This window comes from Vicugna pacos, chromosome 17 (assembly GCF_048564905.1).
Source record: "Vicugna pacos chromosome 17, VicPac4, whole genome shotgun sequence".
Lineage (NCBI taxonomy): Eukaryota > Metazoa > Chordata > Mammalia > Artiodactyla > Camelidae > Vicugna > Vicugna pacos.
Window position 1 is genome coordinate 22,085,426 of NC_133003.1, and position 26,899 is coordinate 22,112,324.

The window sequence follows — 26,899 nt, forward strand, 5'->3', positions numbered from 1 at the left end:
GGCGCCGACTGAAGGTTGGATCCGGATTGGACGAACCCTCAGGGGCGGGGCTTAACGGCCCCGCGGCCCGTGGAGAATCCTGGGGCGGAGCGCAGGCCCGAAACTGTCGGCGATATCTCTCCCGAGGCTCTCGGAAACACGGCCAGTACCGCAAGAGTGCAGCGTTGGCGGAGCACCGGGAGTAGCTACTCCGCCGGCCAGGCCCCTTTCTGGGGTAAGACGGGGCGTTATGGTCCCGAGTCAGAGCTGGTGCGCGGCATACTAGGCACCGGCTCTTCAGCCCTGTTCTCTCAGTGCCGCCTTCTCTGCACTTCGGGAGAGTCGAGAAGACTGGGACCGTAAGGGAATGGGACGATGTTCCCGATGGAGAGTGAGTCCCCTGGGCTTTGGGCAGTGTTCGACCATATGGTGGAAGTCCATAGCTTCCAGGCCAAAAGAATGCTCCACCCTCTCAGACCTCGGCTCTAAGTGGTCCTAGAATGATGGACACAGGTTCTAATCCTCAGGACACCCCAATCTCACCCTGGCGCTGTACAAGCAAGGCTTTATGATCCCTAAGTTTGAGGTGGCAGGGTCAGTATCCTGACTTTAGCTTCTAGCTCTCAGGAAGAACAGTTTTGCCTCAGGACTGCAGTAGGGTTGGAATTTTGGAGGCCCAGATGCTTCACAGACAAGTGACTAACAAACCTTTTTTATTCCCACATCAGAGATGTTACCTTTGTGGGGGTCTTCTCTGACAAAGAGCAGCATCCCTGGAGAGTTCACCTGGGCTGATCAGGGCTGGAATAAGCCTTCCTAGGAGTTTTCGTGCTTAACTAATTTTAACAGTGTTACTCCCCTCTCCTCAGAAGAAACATTAGGTAAAGCCCCATAATATAAGGCTGATCTATTGCACCTGAAGTAGACCCAGCATGAAGTCCTTGGGGCCTATGCAGAAAGCAAAGGTTTTGTTCATAGAAAGGAGGAATCAACACAAAGGGCAGAATAGAATCTTTGTGTGATGCCCATCCTGCACCCACTCGGCAATCCAGGGAAGCCCACTTTGGCCACGGGCAACGTTTCTCCCTATGGCCCTTGGTGGGTTCTAGGTCTATGCCTAAGTCAAGACAAGGGCTCCTTGTTCAATAGGACTTGTCGGAACAGCAGCCCAGAGGTTATTCCTTGGCGTAAGCCCAGCACAGGACCCACCACCCACATGGATTTCTAGAGTCCAGAGGATCACCCCTCCACCATCAAGGAATATACTGTGGTGAGGATGATCTGTTCTCTCAGCCCAAGCAGTCCACATGGCATTGAGCACAGACCACTACCTGTGGACCTACTCCTGGCTTCTCCCCTCCCCACTGCCTTCCAGGGGCCCTTCCCCAGTAATATATAGGAAGCAAAGGCAAGAGGGTGGCCAGAGGCTTTGGCAGAGTGACATTTATTTGCCAGGTTCAGCAGGCACACAGCCCACCAACCTTCATACACCAGAGCAGACCCACAGGCATGCAGGGAGAAGGGCAGGACTACCCCCGAGTGCCAAGCAAGGGCTGGGACCAGTATGGCTGCCCGTCCAGGCTGTAGTGGGGTCTGACAAAGGGCACCTGCCAGGAACCTCCATCATGAAACTGGGGAGCTTTATTCTACTCCCTCATCCCAGCAAAAGCAACTCAGCATGGTTCAGAGGCACCTGGGCCTCTCTCCAAGCCTTGATAGAAGGGGAAGTGGGTCATAGACATAGAGTGTTCCTCTCTATTTTGTTGTTGAATTGGGAGAGCAGAAAATCTGCCCCTGTGAAGGGCAGACCCCTAAATAAGACTGCAGGACACTGCCATGCAGCAGGCCCCCCAGGATGGAGAGAATGGTGGACTGAGCCTGAGGGGGGCCATCTGGGAAGAGCCAGGAGATGTTAACTTTCCTTCTTTGGCCCATGGTAAGGACCCAGCTAGACTGGTATACTAGGTGCTGGGCCTACACTCTGCCCTCCCAGGTCTCACTGCCACATCCTAATTGCTCCTCCTCCCTCTTACAGGCTCATGAAGCTCAGGGCACAGGGCAACCCACTACAGGACCCAGGAGGGCAGGAAATAGCACTAGGGTCTTGGGAGAGACTTCCCAGAGACAAAAATGGAAGCTTCTACCCTCTAACTCTCTTTCATTTCTGAAGACCCCCACGGCTACCAAGCAGTGCCCCCAGTCATGCGACTAGTCTTGTCTAAAAGCCTACTGCCCTAGATGATTGCATTCTCTGTACCAGCCTGTTTCCACTCCTAGAGCAGCACACATACCACAGGCACATACCTTCATGTGCAAGAGCCTAAGACCGCTGACAGGGCCTCGCTGGAGGACCAGCTCTCAGGGCAAGGCCACCCAAGTTTAGGGCCTGGGAGAGGATGAGACCTGCAGGGCCGGCCTGGGGGAATTGTGAGGCAAAAAGGGAAGAGGGAGGGGAGCAGGGACCTCCTGAGTATCCCTAGAGCAGCATCCCACAAGGAACAGAAACTGATAAAGCTAGCAAAAGACAGAAAAGCCACAAGGAATCCATGCAGGGGCTGGGGCTGGTCCTGCTTCTGGCCTGCCCACCACTCAATGCGCATACCCACAGGAGATGAGACTGCTCTCCTGTGGCCCCCAGACATGCCCCATGCTAGGAGGCAGGGGCGGGGGGAGTGAGGGCATCATGCCAGTGACTCTATGTACAGTGAGAAGCCCCTCATCCACTCTCCCACCCTCTTGCCCATCCCCCGCCCCCCCACCAGCCTGCCCACTCAGCTGGTCTCCTCCCTCCGAGACTCCTGGGCAGAGCCAGCAGCCTCTTCCCCTTTACTAGAGGGTGGAGCCTGGCCTGTTGCGCCCCCTGGGGCTGTGCTGTCCGGCTGGGCTAAAGCCGGCCCAGGGGTGGCAGCAGCTTTGGTGGCCGGTGTGGCACTGCTTTGGGTGGTGCTCTCTTCCATGGCTGGTGTGGCTCTCCCATCAGTAGCTGGAGTAACACTTCTGTCAGTGGCTGGGGTGACACTCCCATCAGTGGCTGGAGTGATGCTCCCATCAGTGGCTGGGGTGACGCTCCCATCAGTGGCTGGGGTGGTACTGCCATCTGTGGCTGGGGTGGCACTACGGTCTGCGGGGGCTATATTATCACTCTTTGCAGCATCACCCACTGTGGCTGGGGTGGCACTGCCCCCAAGAGCTGGGGCAGCTCCACTTGCAGCAGTGGCCCCACCTGTAGCCCCAGGAGTGGCAGTGTCTGTGGCTGGGGCAGACTGGGCTGCAGCCGTGCTGGACTGCTCCGGTGCCCTGAGCCGTTTCATGAGGGTGGTCACTCGGACAGCCTTCTGAAAGGACAGTGGATAGAGGCTCAGAGTGAAGCTTATGGAAGCTGGATCCATTCCTTCCCCAAAGGCCAAACCCAGACCATTCCATAGTGCCCTGGCTGCCTCTGACCACCCCAAGGCCAGGAACCCAGCTGCTCAGCACACCTGCTTCAGGTAGTAACAGTGGCTCCAGCTACACCTGATGGTTGAAGAAAAGCCTGTGTGTGGCTACAGGGATGTGATGCAGGCAAGAAAACTATGGCGCCAGAAGGAGCTCTTGAGATCAAGCCAGAAAAGGGAGGCATCCAAGCCTTACCTTCCACTTAGCCCTGGCAAAGTTCTTTTCAATCTGGGCACAGACACCGTCCTTGATGTTTTTATCAGAAGCAGCATTGCCAGAAATCCTGGAAAGAGTGCAAGTGCGTCTGGATCTGAAGGAGTATGGCCTTCGTGGAGACTGTACCCAGCCCTTCCCTTGTAAGATCAAGGGATTACCAGGCAGACCCTCTGGGCTGGCCTGAGCTCTGGGTGCCCTTCCAACCCCAACTCGAGGCCTCAAGTATGGAGGCTGCTAAGTGTGAGGAGGACAGAGGCCAAAGGAACCCTGGCCTCTCCTCCCATCCTTCCCGGGCCCTGCTCACCACTCATGGGAGATGGCTTCTTCTGCAGTGATCCGCTGGTCTTGCTCCACCTCCATCAGCCTTGTGACCAGGTCTTTGGCTGGGGACAAAACCAGAGAGAGCTAGACATGGGCACCCCATCTCACTGTCTAGAGGGGATGATTGGGCTGGGGGTTAGGATCAGAGTCCATCTGAGAAGGCTGAGAGCAGGTCTCCTCACCAGCCTGAGAAATGTCATCCCAGTATGGAGAGTCAAACTCATAGTCGCCAGCCAGGATCTTGCGGAAGAGATTCTTATCATGGTTCTCATAGTCATCTTCCTCCACCTCCTCGTAGAAAGGTGGGTTCCCTGAAAGCCTTCATGGAGGGCCAAGGGCAGGGTCACTGGAAGGCCATGGACCCAGACCCCCCCACCCCATCTGGCTGCAAGCTTGTTTGCCGGCTCATCCACTTACAGGATGTACATGATGACTCCAATGGCCCAGCAGTCCACAGGGCGTCCATATCGCTGCCGGCCTACCACCTCCGGGGCTGCAAACAGTGTCCACCTGCTGGTCAATATCAGGCCTGGCCAGGCCTTGTACTACTCACATCCATTTCCTGGGATGGGGACTTCCTTCCCCCCTGCCCAGAGCCACTCCTTAAAGGCTGTCTCCCACCCTGCCCTGCCCCACCCCCTGCTTGCCCAGGTACTCGGGGGTCCCACAGGGCTCCTTGATCAGGCCATTCTCTAGCTTAGCCAGGTGAAAGTCGCTGATGACGATCTTTGAGTTCTTCAGCCGATTGTAGTAAACCAGGTTCTCCAGCTGCTCAGGCCAGGAATGGCATATGGGTGGGCAGAGGAAGACACCATGGAAATCTCAGAGGCTGGACCAAGGCCCCAAGGTACAGCCCACCCCAGCCCCAGGCCGGCTGCCTCCTGACCCTTTGACCTGGCTACTGTCCTCACCTTGAGGTTCCTGTGCACGATCTTGAGCGAGTGCAGGTAGGCCACTGCCTCCAGGACCTGCCGCACCACGTTGCTTGTGTCTCGCTCCGAGTAGTAGCCCTGGTCCAGGATCCAGTCAAACACCTCCCTCCCCGTGGCCCTGAGGGACACCAGCCCCTGAGCCCGGCGTGGGCAGAATCGGGGGTGGGGCAGGAGCATGTGGGTAGGCTGCCTACACCAGGCAGCTGGCTGGGCAAGGCACAGAGACCTGAGACCCCAAGGATCCAGAAGGATGGGCTTTCCCTGGCTGCAGAAGGCAGAGCAGGTAAAGACCCTGGGGACTGAGTAATCCCGGAAACCCAGACCCACACTCACAGCTCCAAGAAGATAAAGTACTCCTTGCGGGTCACAAACACATCCACCAGTTGCAAGATGTTGGGATGCTTCACCCTAGCAGCAGAGAGGAGAGCCAATAGTTAGGGCTGGGTAAACTCCTAAGAGAGGCTCTGGTTGCTACTGTGGACCACAGCAGACTAACTAGCCAGAGGCTGGAACTGCTTGAAGCCACCAGCCCTTGAAGCCCTTACCTGCTGCCTCCCCTACCCTACCTCACCCCACCCCCAGGCCTCACACTCACATCTTGAGGATGCCTATCTCGTTCTTGGCTGCCTTCCGCACCTTGCGGCCGTCCCGCTTCTGGAATTTCTTGCAGGTGTGTAGCTTGCCTGTCGTCTTGTCCTTGGCCCGGAAGATCTCACAGAACTCCTCACTGCAGCCAGCAGGCACTCCACTCAGCATGGGCTATATTCTGTGCCGCTTTCCGCAGCCCTTGCCTGCCCACCCTTGCCCAACAGACCCAGCACTCACGTCTTGATGACCTGTCCCAAGTCATATCTGTCGGTCACCTCCGACGGCTGGTTATAGTTCTTCTTGTCGCCGAGAGTCACACACCCAAACGGCATTGCCAGGCTCTGAGCTGGGGGCAGGTTGGGGTCTGGCTCAGCTGTACTACTCCCCACTTCTCTTCGCACACAGAGGTTGCCTTTGGGAGACCCCAACCTGATTCAGACCAGGCCAGGGGCAGAGTCTACACCAGGAAGGGCTGGAGGGTGGTCAGGCTCGGATCCTAGCCCTGCTTTTCTGGCCACACCTCCAGCCACTCAGTTTGGCTGCTCAACTGTGACAGCCCCCGCTTATGAAAAATGTATTAAACTGACATATCAGGGAATCATTTTGCATTATATGTAATCAAAAGAAGATTTATCAAATGATCTGTTTAAATTTCAGTTGTTTCCCAGATGAAAGGGACTCTAACTACTGACCCATCAGAGAGTCATCTCTGAAAGTCTGATGATGCCAAATGTTGGCAAAGATGTGGAGAACATGAGCACTGCTGGTGGAGGACAAGTCTCCCCTCTGCAAAACAATTTGGTAAAACTACTGAAGTCTGAAGTCAAACATACCCTATGAACCAGCAATCACACTGCTATATAGATGCCCTACAGAAACATGTCCATTTGTGCAGCAGGGCATTTCATACAAGGATGTTCATGGCAGCAATTACCCCAAACTGGAAACAGCCCAAATATCTATCAACAGCAGGATGTACTGTGGTAGAGTCACACAATGAAATATTATACAACAATGGAAATGAGGAGCTATAGCTGTAGCCAACCACATGGTCAATCTCAACAACGCTGTGGAGTGAAAAAAAAATACAAAGAGCGTGACTCTACAGATACAGAGTTCAAAACAGGCACAACTAACCTATACTGTCTAATGTTGCAGACATACTGGTAAAACTATATATAAAGAAACACTAGGAAATAAATACCATGAGTCCAAGAGCAAGAGAGAGGTTGTGATTGAGTCAGGTCACATGTGGGAATTCTGCAGGACCTGTTTCTGAACTTGAGTGGTGGGTTCACAGGGGTTCCCTTTACAATTTGTTAAAACCTGCTTACAAGTTTTAGGCACATTCCTAGATTTTGGTCATATTTCATAATTTAAAAATATTTGTAAAATTATGGCCATCCATACTGAAGAATACTTGGTAGCTACTAAAAAGAATTAAATAGATCTAAATGTGCTTCTGTAGGACAGTCTCTGTGATATGTAATAAATGAAAAACCAGGGAACAGAATGGTGGGTAAAGGGTGCTGCATTTGGGTAAATTTTTTTTAATTTATATACTGGTGTTTACTCACCAACTCTTTTCTGGAAAGACACCTAAGAAAATAAGAGTTCTCTTTGGGGTGAAGAATTGGATGTCAGAGAAGCAGGTTTATATCTATCACTTTTTAATTTTGTTGGATTTTCACTGTGATTACTTTGATCTGATAAATATCACATTCAGGCACAGTGCTTGGGGGATCTCTCAGAGGGAGAACCCCTATCTGGGGAGAGAAGTGAGGAAAGGCTTTAGGGAAGAAGCAGCATTAGGGCTGGGCCTTAGAGGGAAAGGATTTGCCAGCAGGTGTGCAGGGGTAATGGTCCGGAAAAGCAAGACAAGCCTGCCTAGTGCCTGACTGCGAGGGTCCATAGGAAACCTGAGCAGTGAGGTCCAGGGGAAAGGCCCAGGCCAGGGGTGGGTGTCCCAGGTAGAAAAGTGATCACACACAGCTGACTGCAGTAGGTTCCGGGCACTCTGGCACCCGGAGCATGGCGCCCCACGGGTCTACAACCCTGCCAGCCCAATCCTCACCTGCGGTGCTGAATGGACTGGCTCCAGCACCCAAAGGAAAAGGCACTCACAGCCCTTGCTCAGAAGTAAACTTCATAAGGGGAGTTGGTGACAGTGTCTGGACCTTTGCAGACCTGACCTAGAGTCTGCCTCCATAATAGCTGGTCAGTGTGACAGTGGGGTGGCAACAAGCTTCACACTGAGGCTGCATTCAAACTGCTCTGCCTCTGCTGACTGTGCAGGCTCCATCCATCCTGATTAGCACCTGCTATGCAAAGGGCTTGGGCTAGGGCTTTGGCTACCTAGATGTCCCCCTACCTGAGTGACTCTGGAGTGACTCACAGCCACAAGGTAGTTGGGGAGAGAGGAAGCCACCACCAGAGGAAGCAGCTTGCTCAGAGGGTCTCTGCCAGCCATGATCAAAGGCCAGGACCCACACAACCCCCTGGCCAGCCCTGGCTGCTGCTTGCTTCCTCCCAGTGGGAAGTGACCACTTCCCAGGGGTCACAGTCCTGAAAGTTCTCCCTCAAATTTGCCCTCCGCATTAGGGAATAAATTCCATCATTCCCTGATCCAGGTTCTTTGGGCTCAGGGAACACAAATGCATTTCATCAGCGTGATTCAAGCCAGGGCTTAAGCCATCTTGTGAGGCACTGCGGAGGCAAACAAGAGAAGCTTTGAAGATCATCCCCGGCTGCGTATCTTTGCCGCCATGGTCACAGCCCTGCTCCTGCATCTGCCAGGGAGTAGCATGTGGTTAGAATCCCACTCTCACAGCTGAGAACAGAGGCACGGCCACCCACCACTGCCGGCCACCCATCTCTATGGCCCTAACAATCCAGGGGAGGGGGCTGGCATCAGTCTCCTCAATGGCTCTTATGTGCAGCGTTTCTCTTCCCAGGCTGCGATCCAAGGGCCGTATACTGGGCAAGAGAGTGGTACCTTAGCCCACAGATCCTCCAGGAGGACCGGGAGGGGCCTGTGTCCCAGCTCTGTTACTCTGATTACACCACTGCCTCTGGCAGGAATGCCCTTCCCCCAAAGCCTCCCATCAGTATCCTATTTGTCATGGTACAGTTATTTATAACATAAAAAAATCAGCAACTACCTAAACAATCAACAACAGGTAACTCGCCAGCTCAACTGTGTCCACTCAACGGCAGGAAGTATGGGCACTGGCAAGGCACTGCCCACTTGGGCCTCCCTGTGAAGCAACCTCCACACAGGCTAGGTGCTGAGACCAGGGCTAAATCTCTTCTTTCGTTGTGCTATCTGACATAATAAGGTTGTTTGTGCCACAGATTGTCTACAACAATCCTGAAGCTCTTGAATCAAAATGGCCCTTCCCTGAGATAACTTCCACAACCTCCACCTCCCCCTACCCCACGCCAACAGCTCCCTGCTCAGCCGCGTGGCGTGGGAGGTTTTGTATATGCCTGTCCCTGATCCTGGCCCAGCTTTCGGCCGTGCATATGCACTCATGCCCACAGGGACCCAGGGCTGGTCTTGGGGGTTTGTCTCCCCGACAGAAATCTGGGCCTCTGCTCATTCACATCAGTCTGGAGCTAGACCCTAAAACCTTATGGCAGGGGGTGGGGTGGATCTGCCTTCCCCCTACCACGGTTGCACTGATCTCAGCCAGTGACTGCTTCTCCTCACCAGCATCACTGCACTCACTTTTGCCTCCACCTCCAACCTGGCCCCAGGGCAAAGAGAGGAGAAAGGAGGGCTGCTTCCAATTAGCATCTTGGTCTCCTCCACCCCCACCCACTTTACCATCTGCTACCCACCGCTGCTGCCTGGGAGGCTTCCAGTGTGGTGTACGTACCAAGCCCCTGACACCTGCTTGCAACAAGGGGGTCCCTGGCCCCAAAGTTGGGAGTAACAGCTGAGGGACAGCTTTAAGAACAGTAGAAGGCCAGACAGAAAGGGGGTTTGCATTTCTCACCCCCATGGCCTGAACAGCACAGATTCCACATCCAACAGTAGAGTGCTCTCCTCCCATGACACAGGACCTGGGCTAGGCCTCAGTCCCACAATGGGACATGGGAGGGCACAGAAGCCCCATAGCACTGTTTCCCTAGAAACATGGTTCCTTCCATCCTCTGCAGAGAAACTGAGAAATTGAATGTTGTGCACAGGGGGCTGTCCAAAGGGAGCTTGGGGGAAGTGCAGGGCCTGGGGGAGCCTCTAAGGGAGTCTGAGGGCCAAGCATTCCCTAGCCACTGCCTGATTCTCAGGTCTGACCCCTCAGACAATGCTGAGGGAGTCTCTGCCTGCTGGTGCCTTGGTAATAAATTGTCCCCTAGGGGCCCTACTGCAGCCTAAGGCAAGCAGGGCCCAGGGGGAGCTGGAATGGGACAGAGGCCAGCTCCAGAGGCCAAAGGGTCCCACATTAGAGTCCTAGCCCCTCCTGCACTGGGTTCAGCCTGGTTCAGGCTGTAGCTTTCGTAGCCATAATCAGGAGTTTCCTGCCACCCTGGTCCTCTCCATGTGGGGCTCCAGGCCTTGCAGCAAATCTAGAGAGGCCTGGAGGGGCCCAGGAGGCCTCCGGTTGCCTCCCAACAACTAACTGTGGGCAACACCTCCTGATTTAGTGGTAGCTGTGAACACCAGTCTGCAAGCACCCGCTCCCCTTCCCTGCTCTCCTCTCAGGGACCGGGCCTCGGCTTCCTGCTGTAATAGACATGCCTAGGCCCAAGCCCTGCGCAGGCGACAGCCAAGTCTTCAGCAAGAAGACAGGCAGAATCAGAGACTTCACTCTTAGTGTTTAGTGTCACGAGACAGAGTCCAGCTTCCTGCCCACTATCCAATTGCTTTGGGTAACTGGGCAGGGTGTTGCCCTGGCTGGGCCTCAGGCTCTAGCTAAACCATGGTCCATAGTTCCTACTGACTCTCTCCTGTCTAATGAGGGAGGATGTGGGGGTTGGGTGCTCTCTAGTCTCAGGGGTGGCACACAATCCAGTGCTGCCTCCAGAAAGTTCAGCCTTCAATACGCAGGCAGAGCCAAGAGCCAACTGGCCCCTTCCAGGCACCTGGAGTTCCAATCTTTGAGCCCCTGAAGGAAAATCCACTAGGGGCCCTGCTTCCCTGTGGGTGGAGGAGGGGAAATGCAGGGAAGGCCCCAGAGTAAAGGGTTGCTATGGTGATGGAAGTTTTTAAAAAGGGGAGGGGAGGGGAGAGACGTTGTTTAAACCCTTTCTCCAAGAATTCCCTGAGACTTTGGCCTGATTCCTTCCCCATGGGTTCTGTGACCCTGGTCCCTATGAAGAAAGGGGCAGTGGGGAGCTGCGAGACTTTAGAAAAGAGAGAGGGGGCAGGGACACAGAGAGACAAAGGCAGAACCTGCAATGGAAGGGGAGCAAAGAGGCGACAGAGTAAAAAGGACACAGGCACAAGGACACAGGAGGGAAGGGGGGCAGGGGGGTTGAAGGGGCCCATGGGTGCCCAGCAGGGCCCTAAGGCCTCCATGACCATGTGCTCTGAACACCTGGGCCAGGAGCTGCCCCTGGTGCCTGGACCTTTGAGAAGGAACCCTCCTGTATCCCCCTAGACATGCACTGAACGTGGTGTGGGACAGCAGTAGCCCTGGGGAAGAGGCCAGCTGTTGCAGTCCCCTCAGTTGGAACAGTTCCTCAGCCCCTCTCCCTGTCATCACGGCAGCTTAAGTAAGGCAGGTCCACCATGTCGAAGGCACAGGCATGGGGGATGGAAATGAAGCTTGGAGACCTAGCTGTTTCACTTTACAGCCCCTCCTCTCAGCTGACCCAGCTATGCCTAGACTCCCTAGCCACCCCCAACCCGATCCCGCTGTCCTCTAGAGGCCTTGGGTCCCCAGGGCCTCTCTTGCAGCTCAGCCTAATTCCCTGTCACTGCCATCCCCCTCCCCGACAATGGATTCTGTCTGAGGGCCAGAAACAGCACCCTGAGCAACCTAGAAATAGGATAACAACTACACAGCATTCCCCCTCCCACTCGGCCTCAGTTTCCCTGGATGGAGATCACTGACTCTGTGGCCTTCTCCCAGGGCAAGGACTGCCCACCTGCTAGTGAGTGGTGGCCAGCACAAGGGCTGCCGAGAAGGGCCAGTAGCTGATACAGGAAAGGCAGCCTATGGCACCTGAGGGCCCACACCAAATGCTGTAAAAGGGAAAGGAGCCTCTACTCCACCCCAGGGCCAGCCTGACACTGAGGGGAGTGGAGACATCAATTCCCCACTTGAGGAAACTGGGGCCCAGCAGGTGCCCAAAGCTGATAGGACTCAGTTGTGGGTGAGGGCACCAGGTCACCACAGGCGGTCCTTTGGGGGCTCAAAGCCTGGGCCTTGGAGGAGGGTCAGAACAGGGGCTGGACTGCTGCAGACTGAGGTTTTGGTGAGGGACAGAGAGCCCAGCTCCCTACGAGGGAACCTGGTGGAGCAAGCTCTGCCTAGGGGGTGCGGACAAAAGCAGTTTGGTAGAGCTATGGGGGACTGGGAGAGCCTAGGGTCTCTGCCAGACACCACAGGCTGGGGAAGGCAGAAACTCAGTGGCTCATTGTTCACCCAGCCAGCCAGGGGCCCTGCTCCCCATCGTGCTGCCACCCTGACCCCCTTCCCCAGTGCTGCTGACTCGCCCCCGCTGGCACAGCAACACACATGCGGAAGGCACACGTGTGAGCACCAAGCCCGCACCTCCCAGCAGAAACATGTGCGCCCCCCACCCCCACTGCGCAGCTCTGGGTGGGTGCCCTGGACACCCGGCGGGCCCCCGTGTTAAGGCTCGGAAGCTGGATCTTGGCTTGGGGGCTGCTGGTCCTCAGGGGCTTGAGCCTGCTCCCCCACCCCGCAGCAGCCCCGCCCAGCCCCCTTCAGGTTGTCGCCCATAAAGAACTCTCCGTTGTCATGGAAATTAGTGACTGCTTCGCGGGAGGGAGGGGGCAGGGGGCAGTTGGGAGGGGCAGGAGGCGGCTCTGGGAGTCAGGAGGGGCAGCTGAGCCCTCGGCCCCTACCGCCAAGGGGCACCACGAATGTTGGAGGGTTAATGTTTTCACAATTAGGAGCCCAGCGAGACGGGGGGTAGGATGGGGAACAAGCAGGGGAGACTGGCCTAGACTTGAGTCTTAGAGGTTTCCCCTGGGACCCCTGAGCCGTCCGAGGTGACGGGGAACTTTAGCCCAACCCCGCAAGCCGAACCCCGGATCTGCAGAGCCCGCGTGCTCTGCCCCCGCCGGGACCCCAAGCCCTCGCAGCACCCCCGCGCACTTGGCTACCCGAACCTCGAGCCAAAGACCCAATCCCCTAAGACCCCACAATATGCGTTCGGGGGGCGCCCCCTCTTCCTGGCTCACCCCTCACCTGCAGCGCTGGTCTGTCACAGAGAGGAAGCGATCGCGGGTTCAGAGGGGCTCCGAGGGCTCCGGGGGCGGCGGGCAGAATCCGCTCCGGGCACGCGGGGCAGACGCGGCGCCAGCTGCAGCCACTTCGGCTTGCGAACCTCCAGCATCTCCCGCCGCTCGCCTGCATCGGATTCGCACCCCGGGCCGGGGGCGGGCTGGGGGCGGGGCCTCCCTCAGCATGCTCCGCCCCGACCCTGGAGGAGCTTGAGGCTGGAATCCCACTCGAAAGCCAGCTGATGAGGGGTAGCAGAAGTCGGTGAATACTAGCCTGCCGGACCGGGGCTAGGCTCTCAAAGGCTCTCCTAGGCCCTCGGACTGACGGGGAAACGGGGACCTGAGGGGCCTTCATATGCCCATTGTAGAAGGTGTGGGGAAAGCCTGAGTCCTGGAGCTGCATAGGAGTGTCTTGGCAGGTAGCAGTCCCTAAGCAAGCGGAGCTCACAGCTCCCAAAACCTGACTCAAAGAGCAGAACCCACTTAGAAGAACCAAGTGGGCAGTCGCTAGGGCAAGCTGCACTGCAGACTGCCCCCGCCCAGCTAATAAACACACGGGGAGGGGAGTACAAGTGAGGGCTCCACACCTTGGTTGGCAGTGTCCTTCCCTACACTACCCTCCACTCCTGAAAGGTCAAAGCCTTTCCCTTCCCCATGTCCCAGCCAGGGTGGCTGACTGAGTCTGCCCCCTCCTGTGTGGCACTGAATTTCCCAAGCTATAAATGTTACCTATGACATGGTGTAGACTCTGCTTTCTTTCCGGTTTAATCCCCCTTGAACGTTGCATTAGTGGCATCCCTATTGGTGGTCTGGGCTGGCATATGGGGATACAGGAAAACAATAGCACCAAGGAGCCCCACCAACCTGGCCCCTGATGGGAGGAGGCTGAGAATTGCCAGGAAGTCCTAGGCCATTTTTCTGTCCCTTGTCAGGGAGGCATAGGGATCTAATGCTTGCCCTGCCACCTTCACAAACCTTGAGGCCACTTTTTGAAGGTCAGACTTAGGCTTCTCTATGCCTGGAGTCGGGTGCCAGCCGGCACGAACCCGCTCAGTGAGCCTCCTGACCTCATCCTGGGTGGGATCGTCTCCAAGCCCTTGGCCATGTTGAATAAGTCTCCCCTGCATAGTTCCCCATAGCTGCTGATAGGAGCAACTACCCAAGTGAGGAAGTTAGGGCTGGGGCTGTGGCTAGAAGTCTAGTCTGGGAGATGACTGCCCAAACAGGATCCCTTCAATATCTATCTACAAAGTGGGTGTTGAGGAGGAGTCCTTCACATCCTTCCCTGGCTTTGGGTCACCTCTTCCAGGCCAGGCTCCCTGGGCTCTGGGTGGTCTGAATCATGGCACCAACTCCACCCGTGGGTAGGAATCTCCTGGCAAGCTGGACACCTTGTGCCCAGAGCTAAAGGCACAAGAGCCTGTGTGGCATCTCAGTATGCTCAGTTCGTGTCTGCAGAATGAATAAATGGCCTGGCTCTCAGTCCTACCTGCTGTCTGCCCACTGTCATTGAAACAGTGATTCTCTGAGTTCTCTGGTACAGCTGAACCATGGCTTGCTGACCCCACACACGTCACACACATTTTCTGCTTTTCCTGAAGGTCACGACCATCCAGGCACAGAGAAGCTGGGCCAAAGAGAAGCTAAAATGTGGGGGATTTAGAGGCAAGGAAGAGGTAGCTTGCGAGAGCCCTGCCTACTGCTGGCAGTGCTCCACCTCTTCTTGGTCCCGTGCACACTCCATGTGCCTGTGGGTGAAAGCACGTGGCAGGGTGTATGTGCACACGTGTGAGTACATCTGTGTGTGTGTGTGTGCTCTTATGCCATGGGAGATGGCAAGAGCACAGTGTGTGTGGTGGTGCCTAGGGGCACGTGTGTTTGCATTCTGTGTGCACCCAGGCATGCCTGCTCGCGTAGGCACATAGACGCTGTAGCTAGTCCCTAGAGCCATGGGTCCCCTTCCTGCCTGACACAGGCCTCAGGATTGTGGAGGCTGACTCAGGGTGTGACAGCAGGACATAGGAAGAGGGTGGACCATGCCCAAGGGTGGACAGGCGCTGGGGTGACCCTATATCATTGGCTATTTCTAGGGCAGCCCCTCACTCTCAGATGTGTGTGGGTGTAGCCGGGTCTTTGCCCTTTGTGGCAAGGGCAACCTAAAAACAAGAACCCAGGGTTGGGACAGGGGTATGGCTTGTCCCTCAGCTCCCAGCCAGAGGGGCACAGGCCAGGTAGGGTTTCAGTGTTTTGGCTTCAACCTGCAGCTGCCCTCCAGGCAGGAAGTAGCAACACCAGCTGAATGCCTTCTCTCAGCTCTTCCAGGCCAGGGACTGGGCTGACACAGAGCTTTATTACTCACTGTACTCTTTAGAGCCAGACAAGTTCAGGGGCCATGATTTCTAGCCACCTGCATGGCCAGAAGGAGGGCGGGAGGTCCTTCAGCACAGGGTGGAGTTGAGGACAGGAGCAGGGGCAGTTGGCATTGGCACTGGCATTGCCCCATAGTCTCTATGAGGGTCTCCTGAGGAGGCCTGCACCCCAGCCTCCTTGTGGGCAGGGGCTGCATGGGTTGGGAGGCTGAAGAGGAGAAGGGAGCCCAAAGTGAACAGTTCCAGCTCCCAATGGAGCTAGATAGAGACAAGATTAGGTGTGAGCCTCCATACCTAGAGACTACAAAGCAGGCCAGAGCCTCCTCCCCCAGCTCAGGTTGTACCTCCCACCCAAGTTCCAGGATTTACCTGCACCACTACCTGGATTTCCTGTCCCAGGACACCAGAAGCCAGCACTCCTATACCTTCAAATTCTGACTGGCTGCTAGAGCCCCTGCCAACCCAGCATGGAGCTCCAACCAAGCTTCAGAATTTAGGTGGTAACTGCATTACCAGGCCAGCTCCCCAAGAAGTCCAGACTCAGACAGGTATCCTCCCTTGGGGGCAACAAATGCTCCCAGCCATCTGTGGAACCCTTTGGCTGTTGTCAAGTTTCCTGGCCTCAGCCCCTTATAGAGGGCCCAAGGTGGGGGAAGGCAAGCAGTCTTTTCTTCTGGAGCTAGGGGAGGGGGCTGTTCCCCCCACTTCATGACTCACTCCAGGCTGTGTGGGTTATTACATTATGTTTGAAATTGCCATGGCAACCAGCTGGCAATCAAGGGTAATTGAGCTTGTCACCAGGGCAACAGGGCAAAACCCACAGCAGCCACTCTCTGTAGTTGCCCTTGGGGTGCAGTAAAGGTCAGGTTAGACCAGGGCCAGTGCCAGGCAAGGGGCTCTGGGGCTCTGGAAGGGATAGGCTTGCCAAGGCCCCTGGAATTCCAGTGTGTGGAAGCAGGGGGTGCCTTGAGAGTGCCAAGCCCTCCATCTCTGACCCCATGCCTGGACTCCTGCCCTTCCCTCCACCACCCTCTGCCTAAAATGTGCCACAGTGGTCAAAGTAAGCAGAACCAGAACTTTTATGTGCTCACAGATGGTACTTGTAGATGGCCCAAGGGCCCTCCTCCTCGTACTCATGGCGGCTGAGCCACAGGCTCTGGAAGGAGTCTCGGGACACCATGATGGAGCCTCCGAGCCAAGCAGCAACAGCACGGTGCGGAGAGCCCAGTACAGTGGCACAAGGGCCCAGTTCCTGTCTCAGGCGTTCAGGAAAGCCATTCAACAGGGTGCTACCACCATCCAGCACCACATTAGCCAGCAGCTGCTCCTGCTGCTTGGCCTCCAGACGGCTGATACTTAGGAGGGCTAGTTGTGGGAGGCCTGGCTGATTGAAGCCTAGCAGATTGGGCTGGAAGAGGGCCTCGGGGCAGCAGAAGCGCTCAGAGCCCAGCGTGATGACCTGCTTGTCTGGAAGCACAAAGTCCACCCGGGCCTGGGCCTGGGCACGGGCCATCTCGGCTGTCATGTCCATGGCCACATAGCAGCAAGCCTCTTTAATCTGGTTGACCAGCTCTGCCTTGGGCGGTGAGTGGCCACTTGCCAACAACAGCTGAGCCAGGTATTCAGTGAGGTCAGCACCAGCCACATCCAGCCGGTAGGTGTCCAGTGGGGCCAGATCCCCGGTGATGATGGGCGCCACATAGGAAGTGCCATGGCCACTGCCCAGCACCAGCCCAGTGGTGCGCCCATAAGCATAGAGCGCCAGCAGGGCCTGATGCACCGTCTGCATAGCTGGCACATGGAAACGCTCAAAGAGTATTTCAGCTACCTTTTCTCGGTTGGTGCGCGGTGAGATGGGTGAGTCAGCTACCAGCACCGCCAGCTCCTCGGGCCGCACACCCAGCCTGCAGTAGAACAGGTGCTGCCACAGCACCTCCAGCGCATCCCAGTCGGAGACCACTCCTCGATTCAGCACTGAGTAAGAGCCCTCTCGTTTCTCAGGCACTGCATACCTGGGCTGGCCCTGAACCGGGTGCTGGAGCAGCTGTACGCGTGAGGGCACTACACTCAGGACATGGTCTTCTCCAGCCAGTCCACACTTGGTGAAGCCTGTGCCTGTGTCGATCACCACAGCTGCCATGTCCTGGTAGGGGCCCAGAGTGTGGCGGCAGAGCACTGGGGACTGCACTGGCAGGGTGTTCATGGTGGGCACCAGCTCATAGCAGGCCCCTCGGAGCAGACCAAGGTGTGCGACCACTGGTGAGTGTGTAATGTCCTCAGCTGTCAGCTTGAACCGGGGACCTTGGAGCTCAGGGCCCACCATGGCCATGGGCAAGACCTTGCAACCAGTGCCAGATGTGGTGAATGGGATCAGGGACAGCTGCGCCTCTTGGGCCCTGGGAGAGCAGCCAGGTTGCCAGGATGAGAGCTGATGTGTGCTGGAGCTTTGAGTAGCACTGGCACCAACTTTTTCTCTGTTCACAGAGACACAGGTCTCCTCAGGGGGCAGGGGCACCCGAACCACCCCCACGTGGGTACGTTGGCCCAAGGGCTCATGTTCCTGGCACAAGGTGGAGGCCTGACCAGGTTCCCTAGTGGCAGGGGGCCCTCGTGAGAGGGTAGGCACAGTGGAGATGGGAGGCACTTGGGAAAAGGGAGGCTGCAAAGTGAGAGAAAGCTGCCTGCCATTAGGTGTCCCAGGAAGAGGGGGCTGACCAAGAAGGCAAGTCTGCTTGGTGGAGGGGGCCTGCTCAGCTACGGGTGGCTGTCCCGAAAGGTAGGTCTGCCTGGTGTGGGGACAGTGCTCTGCAGAAGGAGGCTGACTGGTTGAAGGGGGCTGTCTGGCGAGGGTACACTTCTCGGCTAGTGGGGGCTGACCACCGAGGGGACCCTGCCCAGCATCTTGGACCTGAGGGTGGTCAGGATGAGGAGTAATGACCTCTTTCTGACCGTTGCTGCCTACATCCTTCTGGAGCTGGGGTCTGGGCACATCCTGGGTTTTGGCTGGTGGTACATGCTCTGGGCTCTGCTCTGAGTTCATCCACTGCAATTTCTTGGCCTGGACCATAGAGGTATTCTGCATCCTGGAGGCATCCAGCATCCAGATGGTGCGACTAGCTTCATTTTTTTCAGCATCAGGTTTGGACCAGCCAGGACCATGGGCATGGCTAAGTGTCCTCTCTCCAAATTGGAGGGGCATCCCCAGTGGAATGGGCCCAGTGAGCATCCCCATCCTGATGGGTGTCTCAGTACCAGGGGAGTCCACTGACTCCAGGTTGACCCTGGCCTCCTTGGGAACCAGGGCCACCTCTCGGTAGCTTCCAGATGAAAGGCTAGAGGGCACAGGGCTGGACACCATGGGCGTGGTAGACCAGAGGCTGGAGCGATTGCTGTCAGGGGAGAGAATGGGCATGGCTAATGGCCGGGTAGACAGCGTATTTTCAGAGGCACGGATGGATGAGTGGCTGGGCATGAGGCCCACCAGCACTGCGCGTGAGCCCATGGGGTCGTGGCACAGTAGCCCCATCCTGGTATTGCCTGTGGCCATATCAAACACCAGCACACGGTCTTCTACAGCATCCTGGAGCTGACAGGTAGGGGCACTGGAGAGGGGTATCTGCATGGCTTCCCTGGGAGTCTCTGCCGGGGACTGCTTGTGGTAGTTTACTTGGTGGGCAGACAGGGGCACATTGGAGCAGGTGTTGTCGCAAACATTGAAGGGCTGCTGATCTGGCTGAGAGCTGCAGATCTCCTGGCTACCCCTCTGGGACTTGGGGGTCCCTGGGGGCCCTGAGCCTGGTTTTGGGCTGCTTGGCCTGGAGGTACAGACCAGGGGCTTCTCCAGTTGGTTTTCAGGCTTCTTGGGTAACACAAGCCTTCTGGCAACCTCGAGCTCCTGGGCCTGGTCTGGGGACTGATTTGGAGTGGGTGCTGGGGTGGGAGGCTCATCCTGAGAATGGAAATTCACTTTGTCCTGGCAGGATGTGACCCCTTTGGAAGACTCCGAGTAGATTGACCATTGATTGCCATGATTCCTGGGAAAGAGGTCTTGGGACAGGCCCTTGGTGATGGCATTAGTATTAGTCAGGGGGTCGAGGTTGCAGGTGTAAGTTTCAACTGCTACTGATATTGGGGTTGTATCCAGAGCTGGAATATTTGCCTGAGTTGAAGCTGGAGGAGCCTGAGTTGGACATGGACACTTGTCCTGGTCCTGATCTTGCACTGGGGCCAGAAGAGGAACTTGGGCTGCAGCTGAGCCATCCTCCCCTGGAAGAAAACAGGGTAGCCACCGGCTCTTTCTAATGCCCATTGGGGCTATCTGATCAGGGCTGCAGGGGCCTCTGCCCCAGCCTACTAGAACTTTAGCTGGAGCCTTGCCCTCCCCCGAAATCTGCACCTGAAGCCGGGAGCAGCAGAGTCCGTGCTGGGCCATGTCACTGGTACCGTCACTGCGCGTGCACACAGGTAAGGCCAGGGTCCTGTTCTCCATGTTGAGATGTGTTTGGGCTCCCACGACGGGGCTTGGAAACGGGCTAGTGGAGGAGAGGGTCAGGGCATCCTGGGAGGCCTGCTCACAGCCACATTGGGAGCTAACCTGAGCAGGGTCCTGGAGTTGCTGGTGAGTGGGCTTGAGGGTGTGGGTCTGGGAGCCTGGGCCATAGGCCCCATCAGTGATGGCCTTGGTGGACAGTGACAAGCCCTGCCTCAAGTATACAGATCCTGAGTTTATCCAGGGTCCCTGGGACCCTCTAAGGCCACCCCCCAGCTGCTGGCTACCAGCCAAGGGGTGGCCCTGGGGGCCTGATGGATCAGGGTCCCCCACTTTCTTGTTGACTTCCATAGTCCTGCTCCATGCCCTAGGTGCCCTGCCCCCACTTCATTGCCATGGCAACTCCACACATCACAGCCCCCAGTGACCTGGGGGAGGGTGATAGAGTGTGGGAAACCAGGGGCCCCACCCCCCTGAGGAGTGGGGGCCTGCCCATGGAACCCTGGGGGACAGAAAGGCCAAGGGATGCCAGTGGCCATCCACTGGACTGGCCAACTCTGGACTGGCCTCCTCTCTCCTTGCCAGCCAGGTGACCACTCGGCCCAGGCCAGCCCTTGCGTGAGGGCAGTGCTCCTGGAGGTGGGAGTGTGTATAAGGCCAAGGGAGAAAGGTAGGCAGAGGAGATGCTGAGGAAGCCCCTGCATTCCCAGTCTACCTCAGATGCCAGACTTACTCTTTCTGCCCAGTTCCCAAGTGGCAACTTGAGACTTAAACCCTGACCCAGGGATGCAGTTCCAAGTGTGTGACATGAGGCCCTTTGGGGGTCCAAAGCTCCTTCACCACTCAGTCCTAAGAGGCAGAAGTGGGTGAGGGGCCCAGGCTCAGGCCCAAACTCCCCTCCCCCATGTTCCCCGGCTCCCACTCCAGGGACAGCAGCTCCTTGGCAGTCTTTCTGCTCCAGATGGTTCTCCTCTGCCTGTGCCTCCCAGAGCCCCCTCCCCAGAGCCACATGTCCTTGAGGCCCAGGACCAGTATCTCACAGGGGTGGGGATGGGCACAACTTGGACGGGGGTGGGGCCTCTGCTCAGAATCCTCAAGTCAGAATGTTCTAGCCTTTGTCACATTGTGTCAATTTCACCTTGGCCAGAAGGAGGCTAGAACACTGGGCATAGGCCTAGGCCACAGTGGACACTGGGCCAGTCAAGTCACAATTACAGGATGGGGCATAGTGGGGATACAGTGGTTACAGGGCCATTCTCACAGTGGGCAGAGGGCTCGCTACACAATGGGGGTATGGTGGGTGTGGGACTGGACACACAGTGGGCACAGCTGCATACATAGGGAGGACAAGCTGGACAAAGGAATAAACTTGGAGAGGCATACAGGAAAGGAAGCTGTCAGACCAGGTGGGCAGTTCCACCCTCCATTTCTTAGATGGGCAAACTGTGGGTCAGGGAGGAGTAGGACCTGCCTGGCCCACCATCCCAGGCCCAGATGTGCCCTGCAGCCACAGAGGACAGGCCTAGTTTGGGGTACCACCTATTTCCACAGGCCTGGCTCTGGAGTTCTGCCTGGGGCAGGGTCAGACCCTCCACCCTCCCTCAGCTATGAGCTCTGGGTCTCCTCCCTCTGTTGTCCAGGGCTGGCCTCTCAGGCCTCAGTCTTTCCACCTAGGAAACAGGTCTGTGGAGAATGCAGCTGTAGGCTTGTCTTCTGAAGCAGTGTGTTTTCACAGGAGTTAAAAATAGTGCTTACAGTTGGGCTGTGGGGTGTGAAGCGATGTGACCAGGGACCAAGGCTAGCACTGAGCTCTATCTGCACATTCCTGACTCGGGATTGGGCACAGCCTGACTCAGTCATGTCTCAGGCCCCCCGGGACCCCTCTCCCTTCCCCAGATGCTGCCTTCAGTTCCAAATGAGGACAGATGCCTCTGCTTACCACACACCCAGGAAGGTGGCAGAACCCCAGGGTCTGTGGCTTGCACGTGTGTGCATACGCACACATACTTGCTGAGCACTGTTAACTTCGTTAATCTCTTGCCTGGAGCAAACTGTTTTTTTATATTTTGTTTTGTTTTTCCCCACAAGAGAGATACTAGTAGCAGCCTCTGATGCTCTTGCAGCCCTTCAGCTGGGCTGCACCTGGGAGGGCTGGGGAGGCATGGAGGGAGGACCTGAAAGCTCCTGCCTGTCTGACCACTGAGCCATCCCCAACATCCTGCGGAAATGAGGCGTAATCATCCTTTCCAGGGCTGGAGTCCTTGTGAACTACTGACCTGAGAAGGGTGTGGCCTGTGAAGGAGGGACCAAAGAAGGCAGTCTGGAGAGAGGAGAAGGCTCTTCCTACCTGGAAAGCAAACACCCTTGAGAGCAACAAGAAGAGTGACAACTACTGACTGGGTCCTTCCCTGGGCCAGGCAGCGCTGAGCATTGTAACCCAGCTTCACAGCAGTTCAGTGAGCCGGAGACAATCATCCTTATTTTACAAACGAGGAAATCAAGGTACAGAGGGGAGAGAACTCACAGGGGTCGCAGCTAATGAGTTGTCGAGCCAGAATCCAAAGCCAGGCCACCAGGCTCTAGATACCACACTTCAGGAACCTATGGTGCCACCACTGGGTGCCTGCCCAGGGCCATGTAGGCACGGACCCTCCTGGAGGGGAGCCAACATGCCTTGCTTCTGAGTGCTGCCTCCCCAAACTCCAACCCACATGGACCTGCTCCTCTTCCCAACAGCTTAGCAGGTGGGCATTTTTAGGAGGGGAGCATTTTTTCCTTTTCGTGCCACTAAATCAGTGCCCTCCCAGGAACCTGGCGGTGCTGAGTAGGGGCTAGTTACATACCTGGGGGACCAAGCTGAGTCCTTTGTAGTCAGAATTCTTGGCTGGCTGAAGCCCCTTCCGTTTCATCCAGCCGAGGGGAGGGGCAGCAGGGCAGTTTAGAGAGGCTCCCAAGCTGGGCCTCTTCTGCCCAGCCCCCTGGGATCAGGCAGGGACATTGCCCCTGTACCCCTCCCCCCAACATGTTTTTAAATAGTCTCTCACCAGGAAGAAGGGCATCCAATTCTATTTCTGATTCTGGAAAGTGAGGAGGGCCAACATGTTACCATGGAAACCTGGAGAGCCCCTCCCCCAGGCTGAGCCCATTCCCCAGGCTGAGAGCTGTCTGGGATGAAGGGGCCCAGAAGCAACAGGAAGGAGTTCAGTCTGAGGGCAAGGCCAGGCAGAGGCTCCTCTGTGAGGGCAGATTCCAGCATTGCCTCCCTTCACACTTCACCTGACCCCTTCCAGGCAGGCCTAGAGAGAGGGGGAAGGCCCCTGTGGAGAGGGTCAGACTTCAGGAGATGGGGTGAGTCACCTCACTCTGAGAAACCCTCCTTCCCTGTGGATCAGGCTGGAATCCTCCCACCAAGGAGGCCTGGAGGATGGTGGGTAGGAAGGGCATCAAGAGGAGAGGCATAGGAGCTCCATTCTACCCAGAGCTCCGTGACCAGCCGAGTCTTCCAGACCTGCTTCTCCCACACAGACGTATTTTTGGCTCTGTTGTGTTCTCAGGAGTCAGCTCTGTCAAGTCCCTGGCCCTGCACTCTTCCAGTCTACCTGCCTTCCCCTCCTGGGACTCTGGGAAGACTCTAAACATCTCCAAAAACCTAGGATCAAAAGGAGGCTGAGAGGGCTCCCAGTGCAGCCAACCACTTGATAATGGAGTGAAAATCAATGCCTGTTTCCCCAGACATTCATCCCTGCCCACTGTCCAGGGGCTCACACACCAGCCCTTCTATCCCAGAGGCTGTACATGGGTAGCATTTAGATCTGTGGAGGGAGGGCACCCCAGATAGGGGAACAGCCCAGGCAAAGGCAGGCTTTTGAAGAGACCCAGAAGGACATTGTGATCAACCCTCTCTAGGTACTGATGGGAAACCAAAGCCCCCGAGGACAAAGGCTGCACTCTTGGTCTCTCAGCTCTATACACAGCACTCTGCGTTTTCCTCTCCTCCCTGTGAACCCTAACTTCCTGCTTCCCTGGCAGTCTCTCCTGGTCAGTGTACCCATTCCTTGGAGGCAACACCATGTTTGAAGGAGCTGGCACACCTTCTCTCTGCCCACCCACCTGGCCCCAAAGGAACGCAGTCACGGTGCAGGGAACCCCAGTCCTAGAGGAAGCTATGGCAAGATGAGGGGTGATAATCCACTCCTCGTCTGGGATGTGAAAGGCAAAACCCAAGAGTGCAGGAGGACGTGGCTCTTGAGCTCTAAGGCACGGAGAAATTCAAATAACAACTGTTTAAACAACCTTCCCTGCAAGCCATGGTGCAGTGACCCCTCTGCTGTGATGTGTTACAGCTTAAAAATAGCCCACAATGAACCGCTCTGAGCTCCAATTGACTCAAGCTTACGTAACTCTGAGTGAAAGATGGCCAGCCGCACCAGCCAGGAGGGAGGACCACAGCACAGCCACCCTGACAGCTGTCCACAGCTGGCTTAGGGACTGGAGCGAGCGCCTTACCCTCCCTGGGAGTAGGAACCAGCAAAGGATGAGGGGAAGGAATTGCTGTCAGAACATGCAGGAATTCATGACTGCCAAGAAGAGACCTCCGAGCACACCTGCAAAGGGGGTGTGAGGAGAGCTGCCCTCCCTCAGGGTCCCTGAGGAACCCAGGCTCAGTGGAGGATGGGGGTGACTAAGAACTGCTGGCTGGGTTAGAGAGACCAGGGTGGGCACTCACGAGGGCAGAGTGACTGGGGCCACCCAAGGAATTCCTTTTCCTTTGGAGAGGGGGCTCCCCAGAAACATGTCAGCAGGACCGATGCCAGGTCATCATCTTTAGACCTGAAGAACCCAGGCCACCCAGGAGGCCACCATAGCCAGAGATGAATGTGGTAGCTGTCCAGGCTCTCTTGGCCTCTAGGCTTGTTGGGTTAAAAATCTCGACTTGAATAAGCCTCAAAAGAATGAAGGGAGAGACTGAGGCTCAGCTGGCCCCTCTGTGCCAGATGGGAAATGTTGGGGGTGGTTCAGCAAGTCATCCCACCTCCTGGCTGGTTGGACTCTCACATGGGCAAAGCATAGGCTTGGGGTGAAGAGATGCTCAGTTCCTGAGGTCTTCAAGGAGAAATTTTCCAGCCCAGCATGAGTAAAAGGAGCCTGGCAGATCCCAGACCAGGGCTCAGCTTCTGATTCCCAGGGCTGCTTCTCTCCAGGCTGAGGCAGTAAGTGCAAGAGATGTGTCCTGGGCCTTCCAAAGCCTCAGAAACTTGCAGCTGCCCCCATGTCCCCTGACCCTGCCTGGCACTGAGGGGTCCTGCTCTCTCCTAGAAGTGAGGGGAGTCAGTTCCTGAAATGGCAGCAGAGGTGGACCCGGGACCTCATGGGCTGCACCAAGGGAGTGACTGATGAAGCTGCTATTTCAGGAAGGTCTCAGAGTTGAAATGAGGCTATGCCTGGAGCCCTCAGGTGTGACTCCCAGAGCGCCTTGGGGTCTCTGAGGAAACTCTCTGAAAGGCTAAGGCTTTGGCATAAGGGGAATCTCAGACCAGACTCATGGGCCCCCGTCAAAGCAGGTGGGTCTACCCTGTGCATGCCCTCCAGGTGCCAGACAACATGACACCAATGGGCAGTCAGGAGGGTGTGAGTCATCTGCTGCCACCTCAGCCCCGGCTCCCATCCTGGCCTTCCTCCAGCCTTTACTGGCAACTGCTTGCCCCCCAGCCTCTCTGAAATTGAGGCAGAGGAGCTGATACTTGCTGTCTACAACTCATGATGGGAAGACTGGACTCCCAGAGCCCTAGAGAAAAACCCGTCCTCACCCCATCCCACCCTCATGGCAGGCCTAGGCCCACCATGTCCACCAACAACTTTCCTCTTGCTCCAGCCACTACTCAGTACCCCCCCCAGGAGAAAGGCAGCCCAGCCTTCACTAGCCCTGGAAGCCATTCAGAAAACTCCTGGTCCCCCCAGCCCATCTGGGGGCCTAGATATAACCCTCCCTTCCTCTCCTCCCTGGTGGCCCGGTCAGGAATCTGAAGCCCTGAAGCAGTTCCAGCTCCTAACACTCCAGATGGACTCAGGACTATCAAGTGGCTTTGAGAACAGTTAGGTGCTTGGGGGCTGCAGCATTATGGGGAGGAGATGCAGCTGTGCCAAGCCCCTGCTTAACTGTGTCCTCTCCTGGGCCTGGAGACCCTTGGCCCAGAAACAGGCCCAAAGTCCCACATTCTGGCTGCACAGGAAACCTGATACCCCTTGAGCGTCTTCCATCTTCCTTCTCCCAGACTCCTCTCCTTTCTAAGCTTCCCTCCCATCCAGAGACCCCCTTCTTCTCTGAGCCCCTCTCTTACGAACAGGTAAGCTAGAGGTCCATAAGCTGCAGAGGCTCAGTGGAGAAGGAACCTCAGACCAGCTTCAGAGAAGCCTCTGAACCTTCTCCTCACTCCCCACCCAGGGCTTGGGGCTTGGATGACCCTTAGATGCCCAGGATGAGGTTAGGGCACGAGGACTGCACCTTGGAAGGCTGGAGACGGTCCTTTCCAACAAGTATGGGGACCACAGCTCTGGAATACTCCAGCACTGTGGGAGTACAGTCCAGTCTCCTCTCTCCCAGCCTCAGGGGTGACATGATAGGTGGGAGCCCAGGGGTCTCTGGAAGAGCATGTAGGGCTACCATCTCCTCTGTGCCTGCACTCATGGGCATTAGAGGTGCAGTCAAACAGGTAGAGACTGAGTCAGCCTCTACCCTTCACCAGCTCATAGGGCCCTGACCTTCAGACCCCTGCGCTTGAGCGGAGAAGTCTTTTACCTACCTGTCCTCAGGGTCCTTAGGCTCCCCATAGCTGGGCCTCCCTGTGGCCTGAGGTGAGAGTATGGGTAGAAAACAGCTGGCCAGCTCCAGCCCCAAGGAGACCCAGGGTTCCACAGATGACAGGGCAAAGAGCTGCGGACCCAAAGGAGAGGCAGTCTACTCCCCTTTGGGTGTGGTGGGGTCTCCCAGCTGGTGGGATAGAGGCCATGGGGATCTGGAGCAAGAGAGAGGAACCACCAGGGTGCATGTGTTGGGCCCAGTCACCCTGATACCCCAGCTATCTACACCAGCAGGGCCCAGATGCCCCCTCAGCATTGGGGGCGTGGGGGAGGGGTGGGACCAGAAGGA

At 56.6% G+C, this 26,899-nt stretch overlaps 2 protein-coding genes and 1 long non-coding RNA gene across 9 annotated transcripts; 1 reads left to right on the forward strand and 2 right to left on the reverse strand.

The window, feature by feature from the left end:
• The first annotated feature begins 103 nt into the window (after positions 1-103).
• LOC140686755 (uncharacterized) lies at positions 104-6,688 on the forward strand. Its single transcript, XR_012060644.1, has 2 exons — positions 104-214; positions 6,129-6,688. It is a non-coding gene; the product is annotated as an uncharacterized lncRNA (long non-coding RNA).
• On the reverse strand, positions 1,405-13,057 carry CAMKV (CaM kinase like vesicle associated). 4 transcript variants are annotated; one of them, XM_072941295.1, is made up of 12 exons: positions 12,860-13,028; positions 5,709-5,817; positions 5,479-5,610; positions 5,217-5,291; positions 4,863-5,001; positions 4,599-4,719; positions 4,369-4,444; positions 4,134-4,270; positions 3,935-4,013; positions 3,610-3,697; positions 3,203-3,314; positions 1,405-3,082 (listed from the first exon to the last, which is right to left on the reverse strand). In XM_072941295.1, exons 2-12 carry the CDS (start codon positions 5,801-5,803, stop codon positions 2,751-2,753), a joined length of 1,386 nt encoding a protein of 461 aa, XP_072797396.1. In that variant the 5' UTR covers positions 5,804-5,817; positions 12,860-13,028; the 3' UTR covers positions 1,405-2,750. The 4 variants fall into 4 exon arrangements, with proteins under 4 accessions (XP_072797396.1, XP_072797395.1, XP_072797393.1 ...); XM_072941294.1 differs by having other exon boundaries at positions 1,405-3,109; XM_072941292.1 differs by having other exon boundaries at positions 1,405-3,314; positions 12,860-13,057.
• A 3,267-nt stretch (positions 13,058-16,324) lies between these two features.
• LOC102545588 (uncharacterized) lies at positions 16,325-22,808 on the reverse strand. Of its 4 annotated transcripts, XM_072941298.1 has the most exons (3): positions 22,596-22,808; positions 22,029-22,099; positions 16,325-19,795 (listed from the first exon to the last, which is right to left on the reverse strand). In XM_072941298.1, exons 1-3 carry the CDS (start codon positions 22,659-22,661, stop codon positions 16,351-16,353), a joined length of 3,582 nt encoding a protein of 1,193 aa, XP_072797399.1. In that variant the 5' UTR covers positions 22,662-22,808; the 3' UTR covers positions 16,325-16,350. The 4 variants fall into 4 exon arrangements, with proteins under 4 accessions (XP_072797399.1, XP_072797401.1, XP_072797400.1 ...); XM_072941300.1 differs by lacking the exon at positions 22,029-22,099 and having other exon boundaries at positions 22,596-22,807; XM_072941299.1 differs by lacking the exons at positions 22,029-22,099; positions 22,596-22,808 and adding an exon at positions 20,486-20,787.
• Positions 22,809-26,899: the final 4,091 nt, after the last annotated feature.

Coding starts and splice junctions, on each gene's coding strand:
- CAMKV (XM_072941292.1), bottom strand. CDS start 5,803: ATGCCGTTTGGGTGTGTGACTCTCGGCGACAAGAAGAACTATAACCAG. Junction 4,271..4,368: donor GGAGTCATCATGTACATCCT/GTAAGTGGATGA, acceptor CCCTCCATGAAG/GCTTTCAGGGAACCCACCTT. Junction 3,315..3,609: donor TTGCCAGGGCTAAGTGGAAG/GTAAGGCTTGGA, acceptor CTGTCCTTTCAG/AAGGCTGTCCGAGTGACCAC.
- LOC102545588 (XM_006196528.2), bottom strand. CDS start 20,103: ATGGAAGTCAACAAGAAAGTGGGGGACCCTGATCCATCAGGCCCCCAG.